We start from the raw sequence: 14,619 nt of genomic DNA, 5'->3' as shown, positions 1-14,619 counted from the left end.
CCCTGGAGACAGGAAGAAGACTCGCGGTTGCAGGGCGCTGGCGGAGGGGGGACGGGCACAGAGTTTCTGTTTTGCTTAATGGAGGCAAAGTTTCTGTTGGGAGGGATGGAAAAGTTTGGGTGATGGACGATGAGGGTGGAAAGGAATGCCACTGAATTGTGCCCTTAAAAATAGTTCAAATGGCTAATTATTTCATATATATATATCTACAGTAATTTTTTAAAAAAGTTGGACATCACAGACAGGTAAAAAGGAGGATGTGAACATTCTCTTTGCTCACTCCACAGTGTTCTCTGGGACCCTGAGGCAATTGTGGGTACTTGTCGGCTGGGACGTGCCCCACTGTCTGGGGCTTCTGCCTGCTTTCTAGCCACTGTAATATCGCTATCACTTTGACCCTCTTACCCACTGCAAGTCCCGTTTTGCAGATGGTAAAACTAAGTCAGGCTCGGACAGGCGAGATAGTGCACCAGTACCTAGCAGTGTCAGGTTTTGAACTTGGGACTGTGCAACGACCCAGCGCCCACCCTTGACCACCCGGCTCCCTAGCGGAGAGCGGTTGTAGCGCTAACTGCTGCGCCGGAATGACATCCTCTGAATTCCACAGCTCCCCACGGTGGGATCCAGTGTGGCCCCCTCCCCTACCCCCGGCCCCGTGCTCCAAAGCAGTCCTCCCCGACCTGGGGTGGGGGAAAGGGGCAGAAAAGCAACCGCTCGTGTGCTGTGCTCTTCGCCGACAGCCCCGCCCAACACGTTAAACTTCAGCGGCGCTCATCGCCAGAGAAAGACGTTGGTGGCCCCAGAGATTAACATCTCCCTGGACCAGAGCGAGGGCTCGTTGCTGTCGGATGATTTCCTGGACACCCCTGACGACCTGGACATCAACGTGGACGATATCGAGACCCCCGATGAGACCGACTCGCTGGAGTTCCTGGGCAATGGCAACGACCTGGAGTGGGAAGGTAGGTGTCAAACCAGGCACCCTTGCTCGCCCGCAGCCTCCCCAGCCCTTGGATGCGTGGTCCGGTCCCTTTGCTTCCTGGCCAGCTGGACAGGACAGCCCCTTAAATCTGAGTCTTGCCGGAGCCCCCTGTCCATTCCTGCCAGCTCAGAGAGGGGTAGGGAGAGGTGGGCGGGCGGGCAGGGAACAGCCCCAAGAAGGTGTCTGCTCATTGTGGCATCTGCTCGTTGCACCATCTTGCTGGTTGTGGCGTCTGCTCGTCTTCTTTTTTTTTTTGCTCATCTTCTTTAAGAGGCTCCAGGAACCGAATCCGGGACCTCCCATGTAGGAGATGGACACCCAATTGCTTGAGCCACATCTGCTCCCTGGGATGTGAATTTTTACCAGGTTCTCTGAGGTGACCTAGGACAAAATGAAGTGCATTCAGCTGAGTCAACAGATATTTGCAGGGTGTGCATTTTTGGGGTATCAGAGGTAAAGTGGGGCATGGGCAGCCAGAAAGACAGACACTGGCTAGCGAGACACAAATATGCACGAGCTGACCACAGCTAAGGATGAGTGAGGCATATGTGGAAAGCAAGGGGAGGCGATGGGATGAACCAGGGGTTCTCACAGGGCGATGTCGGGGGACACATGTAGCTGTCACGACGGGGAAGGCGGAGCTCCTGGCATGGAGTGGGGGGAGCCCAGGGAGGATGCTCAATACCCCATCGTGCCCCGGACACCCGCATCCCAGAGAACGACTCTGCCCCAATGTCAGTGTCAAAGTTGAGAGCCTGTGCTATCGTAAAGTAAACTTCCCCAATATTAATCAAGCCTCTTTTTATTTTTCATTTCATTTTAATAATATTAGAGAGGTTGAAAACAGTCATGCACGTGTGTGGAATTCCCAGACAACACCCCTCCACCAACACATTACACTGCTGTGAACATTTGTTGCAGTTTATCACCAGGCTCTTACCACCAACCATGGTCCATAGCGTACATTTGGCATATTTTTCCCATATTCCCCCTATTAGGAACACAGTACATCTTTGGCACTGATGCAGGAATATTAATCTTGCTGTTGACTATAGTCCATGAGTTACACTGAATGTGTATTTCCTGTGCATCACTGTATTCTTTCCACCCTGCAATAGTGATGTACATCTGCTCTAGCTCACAGAAGGACACTCACACACCTGTACCATAAACCACGATCCTCACCCACCTCTGGGTTCGCTGTGTTACTCAGTCCCTAGATTATTCTCTGAGCTTTCTTTCCGCTGACATTTATGTCCCTAGACCACCCCTTTCAGCCACGGCCCCATTTACTCAAGCCTCTTCTACTACACCTAGTTCACTGATTCTCTCTCCCCTCCCCCCAGAGGACACTGGGTGATGGCACGACTTGGGACAGGGTGGCGGGTGCTCCTGGCATCAAGTGGGGGGAGCCCGGAGAGGCCGCTTCACCCCCTGCAGTGCCCAGGGTGGCGCCACCCCGGAGAATGGCCCATGCCCGATGGCAGCCGTGCCACAGTGGGGATCCCTGAGCTAGGTGGCTGGGTGGGAGGGGGCTGGGGGGAAGCCGCGTGTCTTTGACAGAGGCGATGGTGGTGGGTGCAGGGATGCAGAGAAGGATTCGGGGCCTCATTTGGAAGCAGCGTGTGCCACCGGGTGAGACACCGAGGATGCAGGGAAGGAGGAGGCGAAAACAATACTTAAATTTTTGGCCTGAGCAGCTGGGTGGAGAGTCGTGCCATTTCCAGAGGTGGGCAGACTGCAGGATGAACAGGTCGGGGGGCATAGCTGTTTTAAGGGTGGTTAAGAACGTTGAGTAGGCCCTCCTTTGATGGACGGGGCTGCCACGGCCCAGAGAGGGAAACAGCATGTGCTAAGTCACACAGCAGTTGTTGGCAGACCAGTTCTCCTCACTTCTACCCCCACAGTGTTTTCCCATATTCCGTGCTCTGAAAAACAAATGATGTGAGCGTGACTATTAGCCTCCGAGACACCCCGCCCCCGGTCCTGCCAGCCCCACCCCAGCCCTGCTGGTCAGTAAAGCGTGGGACAAGGGATTTTGCCCATGGCCCGTGAGGAAAATGGGATGCTGACACGGATCACACAGAGACCTTCCATGAACGTGGCCTCAAGCTGTGCGTGTTTGTCAAAGGAAACAGACATAGAAACTGACCATAGAGAGAGCCATGGCCAGGGCGGGGCTGGCAGAGGGCAGCCTTGGGGTGCAGTCAAGGAAGGCTTCCTGCTGGAGGTGGCACTTTGTACCAGGTCTTTTTTTTTTTTTTAGGAGGTACCAGGGATTGAACCTAGGACCTCAACATGGGAAGCAGGTGCTCAGCCACTTGCACCCTTGCATCATGTCTTTTTCTTAAGATTTATTTTATTTATCCCCACCTACTCATTGTTTGCATTTGCTGTGTCTGCTTGTTGTGTGCTCCTCTTCTTTCTAGGAGGCACCCGGAACCGACCCGGGACTGTCAATGTGGGAGGGAGGCACCTAATCGGTTGAGCCACCTCCACTCCCTGCTTTGTCGTGTCTCTCATTATGTTTTCCTCTTGTCTCTTGTTGCGTCATCTTGTTGCATCAGCTCGCCGCACCTGCCCATCGCGTCAGCTCGCTCTCTTGCTCGTCTTCTTTTAGGCGGCACCGGGAACCGAACCTGGGGCCTCCCGCGTGGTAGGCAGGAGCTCAATTTCTCAAGCCACATCCACCTCCCTTGCACCACATCTTAACAAGTGTACCTCTAGAAAGCAGGTACACGTGGCCTTCCAGTGGGTCTCGTGGCCGCCTCTGGGCTGGCAAGGGGACGGCGCTGGGAGAAGACCCACTCCTCACTCTGTGCCTTTTTGTAGCTTCGGAATTGTGTACCCCGTGCAAGTATTCTGCATCCCCAGGGCCCGTAAAGAAATCCGTATTTTGAAGACGCAGGCCTTCCAAGATGAAGGTCTGACATACGTACGGGCTCCGAGTCGAGGCGCGGCGTCTTCGGGGAGGGAAGTTTGCCTGAGCCGGGGGTGGGGGCCAGAGCAGAAGGGAGTCCAACTCTAGCCCGTCCGTGGAAGGCGGGAGCCCCTGGAGGATTTTAGGCGAGAGGGTAGCACGACCCGCCTTGGGTTTTGGGAAGAACTCTCCGGCAGCTGGGCCTGGCTCCAAGCGAGAGAGAACCCAGACCAGGCGTGTGGAAACAGAGACGAAGAACCAGGCAAATTCGGGGGCCACCGGAGAGCGGAAAGTGGGGTCGGGGAGGCCCAGCATCTCACCAGAGCCGTGGCTGGACTTGATCCTTGATCCCATCTTTCTGGGCACCAGGCCCCAAGGAGGGTAAAAAAAAAAAAAAAAAAAAAAAAACGAGCGAGGCTTGTCTCATGCCAGGAGGGGGCCCTGAAAAACCCTGGGATGCGGGAACGGAAACCAAGAGTGCCAGCGAAGGGGACAGCCCGGAGGGCTTCCTGGAGGAGGTGATGTTTGTGCCGGCCCTCGGAAAGGGGGAGAAGGAGAGAAAGATGGGCGCGCAGAGCGAGACAGGCTTGGGAGAGAGGGGCAGGACTCGCGGCCGCCTGCAGCCCCGAGAGGAAGCCCCGGTGGGGAAGGGGCGCGGGGCCCAGGGGGACTCAGACGTCCCCTCCGCCTGCCCCCCGGCCTGCTTCCAGACGACACCCCCGTGGCCACAGCCAAGAACATGCCCGGGGACAGCGCGGACCTGTTTGGGGACGGCACGGCTGATGACGGCAGCGCCACCAACGGGCGCCTGTGGCGGACGGTCATCATCGGGGAGCAGGAGCACCGCATCGACCTGCACATGATCCGGCCCTTCATGAAGGTGGTGACCCACGGAGGTGAGGCCGGCTCCCCCAGGCCACTGGGCTCCTCGGAACCTCGGTCTCTTCTTCTGGCCCACGGGGACGTTGAGAGGCTGGAATGGGGATGGAACGTGGACGTGTCGGGCACACGCCGGGGTCTGGGATGGTGTAGACACGGGTTGGGGGGTGGCTGGACCCTCCTGAGCTTGGGGGACGTGGGAAGGGGCCGGTGTGTGAGGAGCTGGGCGGACGTGCGCCCAGCGGGGACTGGGGGAGACACGCCACTCACTGCCCACCCGCCTCTGCCCAGGGTATTACGGCGAAGGGCTCAACGCCATCATCGTCTTCGCCGCCTGCTTCCTCCCCGACAGCAGCCTCCCCGACTACCACTACATCATGGAGAACCTCTTCCTGTGAGTCGCCAGCTCTCTCCGCGCCGCCGGGAACGGTTCTGAGAAGTCCTGGGCCGGTGGGGCGGAGCAGGCCGCGGGAGCCACGCCGGGGGCTCTGAGCGCCTCTGCATGCCCCTTCCTCCCTGCGTGGCTCTTCTGGCCTCCGTGTCCTCACCTGCTGCTACCAGCAGCAGCATCGTCATCATCTACCATCACTGCTGTCATTTATTGAGCAGATCCTGTGCCCAGCCACGAGGCTAAGTGCTTCATCACCCGCCCTGACCATCCCCTGGGGGGGAGGTCCCGTTGCCTCCATGTCCCAGGTGAGCCCCCGAGGCACAGAGAGGTCAAGTCACCTGCCCAAGGACACACAGGTGCAGTTTTATTGTGGCAGACACAGGTAGCCCATGTGAAAGCACTTGACAGATAGAGTAAGAGCTCAGGTAATAGTATTCCTCTTATATGGCAGGGCTTAGGTACCAGGTAGACCTGACAGCCAGAGGGGGCAGGGCAAGAAAGAGGGTCTGCGGAAGGCTGAGGGTCTGAGCAACCTCATCTACTCATCCACCCATCCACCCACCCATCCACCCACTCACGTACCCATCCATCCACCCACCCATCCACCCATCCACCCACTTACCCACCCATTTACCCACCCATCCACCCATTGATCCATCCATCCATCCATCCATCCATCCATCCATCCATCCATCCATCTATCCATCCACCCTCTCATCTACCTGTACACCCACCCATCCATCCACCTATCTATCCATCCATCCTTACACTCATCTGTTCATCCATCCATACATCCACCCACCCATATATCCATCCACCCATTCACCCACCCATCCATCTATCCATATATCCATCCACCCATTCACCCACCCATCCATCTATCCATCCACTCATTCATCCACCCATCCATCTATCCATATATCCATCCATCTATCCATCCATCCATCCTTCCACTCATCCATACATCCGTACATAACATTCACTCACCCATCCATCTAGTCTTCCACCCATCCACCCACCCATTTATCCATCCATATATCCACCCACCCATCCACTCACACATCCATCCACCATCCATCCACCCATCCATCCATCTATCCACCCATCATCCATCCATCCACCCATCCATCCACTCACTTATCCATCCCCCCATCCACTCGGCCATCCTTCCACTCATCCATACATCCATATATACATTCACTCACCCATCCATTCATTCACCCATCCACCCATCCATTTATCCTTCTATCCATCCATCCACCCATCCACTCACACATCCATCCATCCACCTTTCCACCCATCCATCCATCTCAGTGATTCTCATTCTAAAGTGATTTTGACCCCAAGGGACATTTGGTGATGTCTGGAGGTAGGGGGAGATGCTTCTGGCATCTTCTGGGTAGAGGCCGGGGGTTCTACTCGACAGCCTCCAATGCGCAGGACACTCCCACCATAGAGAATGAGACAGCTGCAGCGTCAGTAGAGCCAAGGATGAGAAAGCTCGATCTATCTCCACGCCCAGCATGCCTCCAGCCCTCCCCTCACCCATCATTCACTCAGCATTTCTTGAGGCCCTGCTGGGGGGGGTGGGTACTAGTGAATCTAATCCTGTCTCTTCCCCCCAAAGATCTCACAACCAGTGGGGGAGACGGAGCACATAACCAGCCCTGCTTCCCGCCTCTCCCTAGCCCTCCCACCCCCACAGCTGGCAAGTTCTGTTGATTCCTGTCCCAGGATTATCAGGCCGTGGGAGGCGTGACTCTGAGAGCCTTGGATGAGAGGGGTACCCCTGGAAGAGCAGAGCAGAAAGTAGCCTGACACGCACAGAGCCCATTCTCCTCAATTTACAGACAGAGACATAGAGGGTCAGAGAGAGAGGATTTTCCTGAAATCACTCAGGGAGAGAAGGGGCAGGGGTGGACCCCAGGCTTCTGAGGGTCCGGGGCAGTGTGCTGTCCGCTGCACCTGCCGCTCTCTGGGGGCTCCTGTTCCCTGGCTGTCAGGAATGGTGGGGGCGGGGATTGAATGAGAGAGATTGCACGTAAAGGGCATAGTAAGTGCTCAGTAAAATGGTCACGGCAGCTATGATTACACCCAGTGACAGGAGTCTGGAGGGGGCTGGGGTCGTCCACGCCCACTCCCACCAGAGTTTACCGGGATAGCCGACAACACCTGAGCAGGTGTGGCTGACACACCTGGGGCAGGTGTGGGAGCAGAGAGGGCAGGTGTGTACCCGGTGTGCGGTCCCAGGAGCTGGAGCCTCTTCTGACCCTGCCTCTGCCACCCACGCTGGGCCCCCCCGTCTCCTGCCCCCCGCGGCCAGGTACGTGATCAGCAGCTTGGAGCTCCTGGTGGCCGAGGACTACATGATCGTGTACCTGAACGGCGCCACGCCCCGGCGGCGGATGCCTGGCATCGGCTGGCTCAAGAAGTGCTACCAGATGATCGATCGCAGGTGAGTCGGGCAGAGGGAGCCAGGGGGTGGGTGGGACACGTCTCGGGGGGCAAAGCTCCAGAGCCCGGGGTGAACGTCCGCCTCCAAAGCAGGGGACCCCAAGGGCCGAGGTCAGAACTGAGGGCGCCCCAGGAAACCTTCTAGAAATGGGCCAAGAGCTGGGCTCTAAGTTAAGAGAGAGCAGCAGGGTTAGAAGTGGGCTCTGCTACCCACGAGCCCCAAGGAGGGATTCAGCTTTGCCTGACCCCTCTTCCTCCCCTGAAAAACGGAGGTCATTACGGAGGCCAATGTGAGCACAGAGGAGAGGCTAAAGCTGAAATAGCCAGCGGGGGAACAGCAAGTGAGAGCGTGGAAAACAGTGCCCCGAGGGGACTCTCTTGGGCATCAGTCACGGTTGCCGAGACGAGAAGGTTCTCATCAGTCACGGGCAGCGTTTTCTGCCCATTCCAAGCCCCCCGCGCATGTTTCTCCATCTAGAGCAGAGATTCTCAGCCAGGGGCGATTCTGAATCCCCCGGAGGCAACGGGCCGTGCCTGGAGACGTTTGTGTTTGCCAAGACTGGGAAGTGGGGTGCTCCTGGCATCGAGTGGGAGGAGCCCAGGGAGGCTCAACACCCCCCAGGGCCGAAGACAGACCCCCGTAACACAGAGCTATCCAGCCCCGAACGCCAAGAGTGAGAAGCTTTGCTCTGGAGCCTGCACTTACCAACTTGCCGCAGACGGTGGCTCGCCCCGCCCCCACCCCGGAGCGGGCCCGGGCCTGTCCGCAAGGCTGGCTCACCGCCCGCAGGGAGGAAGGAAGCCCTTTTCCGTTTCAACGACGCTCCGAGCTGGGGGGACCCTTTGATCATCTGAAGGAAGGATGACTGCACCCCTTCCGAGCCCCTTCCCGGCCTCCCCACTGACCTTGAGCCCTGGTCAAGGTCAGGAAACCTGCAGGAAGCAACGGAGCCAAAGCCTCGGGCTCCACGTGGCGTGCCCCTGGGGGAACGGAGGGAGGCTCGGGGGCGCGCTGGGCATTTCGCGGAGTCAGGCGCTGGCTTCGTCTCCCGGGCACCGCGCAGAAATCCAGAAGTCCCGCAGCAAGGAGTCTGCAGGGCCGTTCTCCCTCTGGAACTGTCGGGAAGAGCCCTTCCTTGTCTCTTCCGGCTTCAGGTGTCCCTCTGCCGTCCTTGACGTTCCTCGGCTCGTGCATGCGGCCCTCGAGCCTCTGCCTCCTCCATCGACACGTGGCCTCCTTTTGCCCTGTGTCGGTCTGTCCAAAGTTACGCTTTTTAATGACACTAGTCATGTTAGATTAGAGCCCACCCCAAGACAGTCTGTCCTCTTTTTTTGTGTTTTTTTCAGTTTTTTCTTTTTTTTAAACTTTCACAGGCCTTTTAAAAAAGATTTATTTATTTCTCCCCACCCCCCCATTGTTGTTTGTGCTCGCTGTCTGCTCGTTGCATGTTCTCTGTGTCTGCTCGTCTTCTAGGAGGCGCCAGGAACCAAATCCAGGACCTCCCATGTGGGATGGAGGCGCCTAATCGCTTTAAGCATATCCGCTCCCTGCTTGTTGTGTCTCTCATTGTGTCTTTTCGTTGTGTCATCTCATTGTGACAGATCACTGCACCAGCCCATCACATCAGCTCACTGTCTTGCTCGTCTTCTTTAGGAGGCACCAGAACCAAACCCGGGAACTCCCATGTGGGAGGGAGGTGCCCAGTTGCTTTAACCACATCCACTCCCTGCTTGTTTTGTCTCTCTTTGTGTCTCCTCGTTGAGTCAGATCACTGTCTTGCTCGTCTTCTTTAGGAGGCATCAGAAACCGAACCCGGGACGTCCCATGTAGGAGGCGGGCACCCAACTGCTTGAGCCACATCCACTCCCCCTGTCTCTTTTTAATGGTGGTGAAATGTACAGAACATACAAACATTGTACCCATTTTAAGGGGATGATTCTTTGATGTTGAGTGCATTGACAGGACTGTGTGGCTTTCACTAATATTTCCAGACTATTTTCATCATCATTAACCAAAATCATACTTATTTAGCTATAACTCCCCATTCTCCCCTCTGGTCTGGACTCCTGGTCACCCCTGTCTTGCTTTTTTTGTCTCTGTGAATTTGTGTTTTGTATAAGAGAGGTCATATACTAGTTATCATTTCCTGTCTGGCTTGTTTCACTGAACGCAGTGCCTTCAAGCCTGGTCCGCCTTGCAGCTTGGACCGGCGCGTCACTTCTTTTTACATCTGGAGGATATTGTGTTGCATGATGCACCACGTGTCTAGCCATCTGTCTGTAGATAGAACGTGCATTGCTTCCACCTCTGGGCTCCTGTGAATCACGCCGAGATGGACACGGGTGTACAAATATCTGTCCAAGCCCCTGTTTTCAGTTCTTTGAGGTGTGGGATTGCCGGGTCATACGGTAATTCTAGGTTTAATTTTCTGAGGAACCTCCATGATTTGATGAATCACATCTTCAAAGACCCTATTTCCAGATAAGGTCCCATTTACAGGACCGGGGCCTCGAACTTGAATGTGTCTTTTCTGGGGGGACGTGAGTGAACCCCAAGGAGGTGGCGAGAGAGCAGTGCCGGCTCCTCCAACCTGCCCTCCCCGTCTGCCTGCTCGGCACACGGGGTCCCTCCCTCCACCTGCCCTCGGGGTCTTAGGGACCCGAGAGGTGTGTCTTTATGTCCTCGGGGCACCCCATCTCCCGGGTGGGGGCAGAGATGGGACAGCCATAGGGAGGGTACGGGGGGATGAACGGGAGAGTGACGGGCACGTAGACACTGTCCCCTTCCCTTCTCCAGAAGCCCCCACTTCCCTCCAAGGGCTCGCCCCTCGAGCCCCCCTTTCCCTCTCTGCTCCCCCAGATTGCGGAAAAACCTGAAGTCCTTAATCATCGTGCACCCCTCCTGGTTCATCCGGACCGTGCTGGCCATCTCCCGCCCCTTCATCAGGTGAGAGGGACCCATCGGCACTGCCCACCCGCGGGGGTGGGGGGGTGGAACCTGCGCTTCCAAGTCGCTCCACGATGCAGCTGCGCAGTCGCTTCTGCAACAAGAACGAACCAGGTTTAAATTATGAGTACTTTCAATGAGCCACAAGGCACGCCCATTGCACGGATGGGAAAACCGAGACCCAGCACGGCCAGGGAGCTTGGCATCACACAGCGAGGTCGCTAGCCACCCTCCCCACACCCCAGAGGTAATGTGCGTGTGGCACATAGAGATGCCAAGCGGCGTTTCCTGCGCCCACCCCCCCCGCCAGGGGCCGGTGGTGGAGGAACGCTGCGATGTACGTGTGTGTGAGCTGGGAAGGGGCCCCCAAGACGACCCCCGGGCTCGAGGATGCAGAAGAGCCTTTCTACACGCGGCTTTGATTTATTTAAGAGGGATCCAGATTAAAATCGGTGAAGGGGGGAGCAGGTGTAGCTCGGTGGTTGAGCGCCTGCCTCCCACCTATGAGGTCCTGGGTTCAATCCCCGGTTCCTCGTAAGAAAAAAAGAAAAGAAAATCCGCAAAGGGCAAAAGGCGCCTGGAGCGGGGTCCAGGGGAGATGGGGTGAGGGTTCCGCTTGCCCCCTCCCCGTGGAGGTGGGCGGACAGTGCTTCACCCTCGTGACAATGACGCGTGAGAACGGGCTCTGAGTGCTGCCGGCCAGGGGAGCCCACCTGAGCCCCGATGTCACACGGGGGCCGCGTGAACTGAGGCGCTCAGTCTCCAGCCGCCCCAGAGATGAGTTCGACTCCCCGTGACCGAAGCCTCGCATCGATCCCACTGTTAGCATAGACCTGTGGTCCAAGGCCTCGGGCGGGCAAAGGTACTCTTATCCGGCAAGGCGATTCAAGGGGCTCAGAGATCACCCCCCGAGGGGCCAGTCAAGGGCCAGTCCTTTTTTCTGGAACATTCAGAGTTTGAGCCCTTCAGACCTGCTGGGTTAACCCTTTACTACCCAACACGGAAAGACCCGGGGGAAAAAAAAACCAACCAGATCGAGTCAAACGAAATTCATCCTGTCATGCCCTCTTCAATCAAATAACGCTTAGTATCAAATTCTTTTCATTAACAAATAATTTAATTGAATCTAAAACACCGATTTAAGCCAAGATCCTTGATTTCCCCTTTCCCGATTCTGAATCTGTGACTTTTTTTTTAAAGACTTATTTATTTTATTTATTTATTACCCTCCCCTTGCCCCCGCAGATAATTCTGTCCTCTGTCTGCTCACTGTTTGCTCGCCTTCCTACTCCAGGAGGCGCCGGGAACCAAACCCGGGACCTCCCATATGGGAGGCGAGTGCCCAGCGGCCAGAGCCACATGCACTCCCCGAGATGACTTTTAAGGTTCTGATTTCTAGAACACTTGAGCACTCTTCTGTTTGCACTTTAGCAAAATCGGGTGAGCAACACACTAACTCTGGTTCCTCTGTGCTGATGATTAACCCCCCATGAAAAACGGGTGATAGGTCCGTGGGTCTAACAGAACGCAGCTGGTTCTCTGTAGTCCATAACGGGGGAGGTGGGCGCAGAGGAAAGCGCGCTTCCGCGTGTCAGAGACAAGGAGGCAGTGACTCTGAGCTGGGAGCTGACAGTGGGCGACGATGACTCAAAGGAAAGTCCCGTTTGTTCCATGATGACCTAAAGGTTGAGAATGTGCCGATCCCTTGACTGGAATTCTCACCCCCACCGAGAGCTCACATTGCCTCGGCCAGGACGGGGACATCAGCTTGCAGGGATGGCTGCGGCGGGTATCACCACGTATCGCCATTGCGGGACGTACGCCTGTATTGACAGGCCAGCTTTCCAAGCGGCAGGTGTTGGTTCTGTATGCTATAAAAAAACACAAACTTCCTAACAAGTCAGATCGGCCCATGATGGAACCCTCTGCATCTAGACAGACAGGTTGTGCGATGCGTTTCCAACTCTTTAGCCGGACTTAGGCCAAGTTCCCTGGCCAACGACCCAAGCCTCACAAGGCCACCCTCACTTCAGGCCCCAGCCACAAGCTGGGGGGGGTCCCCAGGGCCTCCCGCACTTCTGACCAGCGGGCTGCAAATTCGGGTCCTCCCAGCACCCCCTCAGTGTTGATTCCTTTCCAGCACAACTCAAGGGACTCCAGAAAGCACCATGCTTGCGAATACAGTTTTATTTTAGCAAAAAGGAAACAAAGAAGCAGCAGCCAAAAGAAGGGGTGCACAGAGTGAGGTCTGGGAAGGCCCCCCAAATGCAAAGTCCCCATGTCCTTTCCCCCGGAGGCGCCTCCTGGCATAGCGATGGGTCTCGCCAGCCAGGGCAGCCCACCGGGCTTTGGTGCCCAGGGTTTTTATTCAGGGCTCATGCAGTAGTTGAACCCAATCTCCAGCTATATCCCCCCACCAAGGTCCAAAGCCACATCCCCTCATCACCCGCTGCTGCTTTCCGGTCTGGCCAGCCCCCTCTAAAACCACCTGGAGTCCTCATTAGCAGAAACTCCCAGGTGTGTGGTCTGGGAGGCCCACCGCCGATAGCACAAGGCATTCCTGTCACTTGGGGAACCCAAGGATATCCAGGCCACCCCTCTCGCTCTACAGGGATGGCCCTGCCTCGTAGGCTGGGGTCAGGGTCCCTGCCCTTTCCGCCTGGAGTTCATTCTCTGTCCTTTTGCCCTTTACCCAACTCTCACACCAACCGCAGGGGGACCCCCTGTGTCCCAAGGATAATTTTTTTCCCTTGTAAAAACAAATCTGAACTTTACAAAAACAGCCAAATACGTGGCTCTGTGCAGTAAACGATGACCACTCTGCCCACGAGGAAAATGCCTCTCATATGCCTCAGTCCGTAACTCTTGACCTTCTGCTAAGCAACTGGTTTGTCCTGCCCGTGGGGCTGCTGTGAGTCATATTAATTCATCATGTGTTCCCTTTTGCGCTAATGCTGGAAAGCCTGAGCCAATTTTTTGTCTAATCTCTACAAACTTCTCTTGAACTTCTCAACGTACATTTGGGTACCTGTGGCTCATTTTTGCTTCTCTACCATTGTATTCTCTTGGCCTTATATAACTTGTCAGTAAACATTTACTTTTCTTTGAAAAAAATCATTTTACATTTTCCCAACTATGAGCTTCACTTGTTTTTTCTTTTAAATCCACGAGTTCGAAGCACAGTGCTGGGGAGAAAAGCACGTCATGGTACTAGGCAAAAATCGGAGTTCTCGTTAGGACAAGAAGTAGCATTTGTCACTCAAGAGTTGGGAACACAGCAACCCAAATGCGAGACGCAGCAACCCAAATGCCAGGATGATGTCCTCAGGGAAAATTAATGCAGATGGGCAATTCCTAGAGATGATGGAAAAACAGGCTAGAGTGCAATAGGATCTGCTCGCCTCTGCATCCCAGGCAGCCTTTGCTCTCCCCTGCCCTGCCCACGCCACGGGGATGGAGCCCGAGCAGAGAGGGAGGTTTGAGCGCAGGTACCCGGGGCATGCTGGAATAGGGCCGTGTGTGTCTCCTGCCCCCGATCATCCTTTCTGGGCAAACTTGGGTAACCCCCAAGGGCTGGGTTCCAGGCGTCTCCCTCCTTGTCCTTCCTGCCAGCATGAAATTCATCAGCAAGATCCAGTACGTGCACAGCTTGGAGGACCTGGAACAGCTCATCCCCATGGAACACGTCCAGATCCCAGAGTGCGTGCTACAGTGAGTGTCCTTGTGCCCCCAACTCCAGTGGGCAGCCCACCCCCACCCCCAACAAGCCCCAGGTCTGAGTCCTTCTTCCTGTGCGCCTCGCTTCCTGGTTCGTGCCCCCACTTCCTGTTTCCGGCCGGTTGCCCCGGAACCGGAAGTGAGAGGAAGCGCGGGTGGAACAGGGGAGCCCAGCCGTGTTTCCCGGAAGCGCTGATGTTGCGTTCAGCTGCGTGCCTCGTGTCACATCAAAAACACCTCCTCCCCATTTTTCATATTGTATAGCCGAGTCTCCTTAAGCATCTTTTTAAAAAGCTGTGGTTAGTGTGTGTGTGTGTTTATATAACAAA

At 55.9% G+C, this 14,619-nt stretch overlaps 1 protein-coding gene across 1 annotated transcript in view; it reads left to right on the top strand.

Annotated features, from left to right (window-relative positions):
- Nucleotides 1-14,619, top strand: part of ATCAY (ATCAY kinesin light chain interacting caytaxin) — a 50,714-nt gene that overhangs the window by 24,843 nt on the left and 11,252 nt on the right. The window contains exons 4-9 of the mRNA XM_058282115.2: nt 741-962; nt 4,613-4,798; nt 5,073-5,175; nt 7,496-7,627; nt 10,487-10,573; nt 14,186-14,284. Coding sequence (XP_058138098.1) covers nt 741-962; nt 4,613-4,798; nt 5,073-5,175; nt 7,496-7,627; nt 10,487-10,573; nt 14,186-14,284 — 829 coding nt within the window. The remainder of the gene's footprint in view (nt 1-740; nt 963-4,612; nt 4,799-5,072; nt 5,176-7,495; nt 7,628-10,486; nt 10,574-14,185; nt 14,285-14,619) is intronic.

This window comes from Dasypus novemcinctus, chromosome 19 (assembly GCF_030445035.2).
Source record: "Dasypus novemcinctus isolate mDasNov1 chromosome 19, mDasNov1.1.hap2, whole genome shotgun sequence".
Lineage (NCBI taxonomy): Eukaryota > Metazoa > Chordata > Mammalia > Cingulata > Dasypodidae > Dasypus > Dasypus novemcinctus.
The sequence above is the reverse complement of the archived record's forward strand: the minus strand, read 5'-3'. Positions and strand labels throughout refer to the sequence as shown.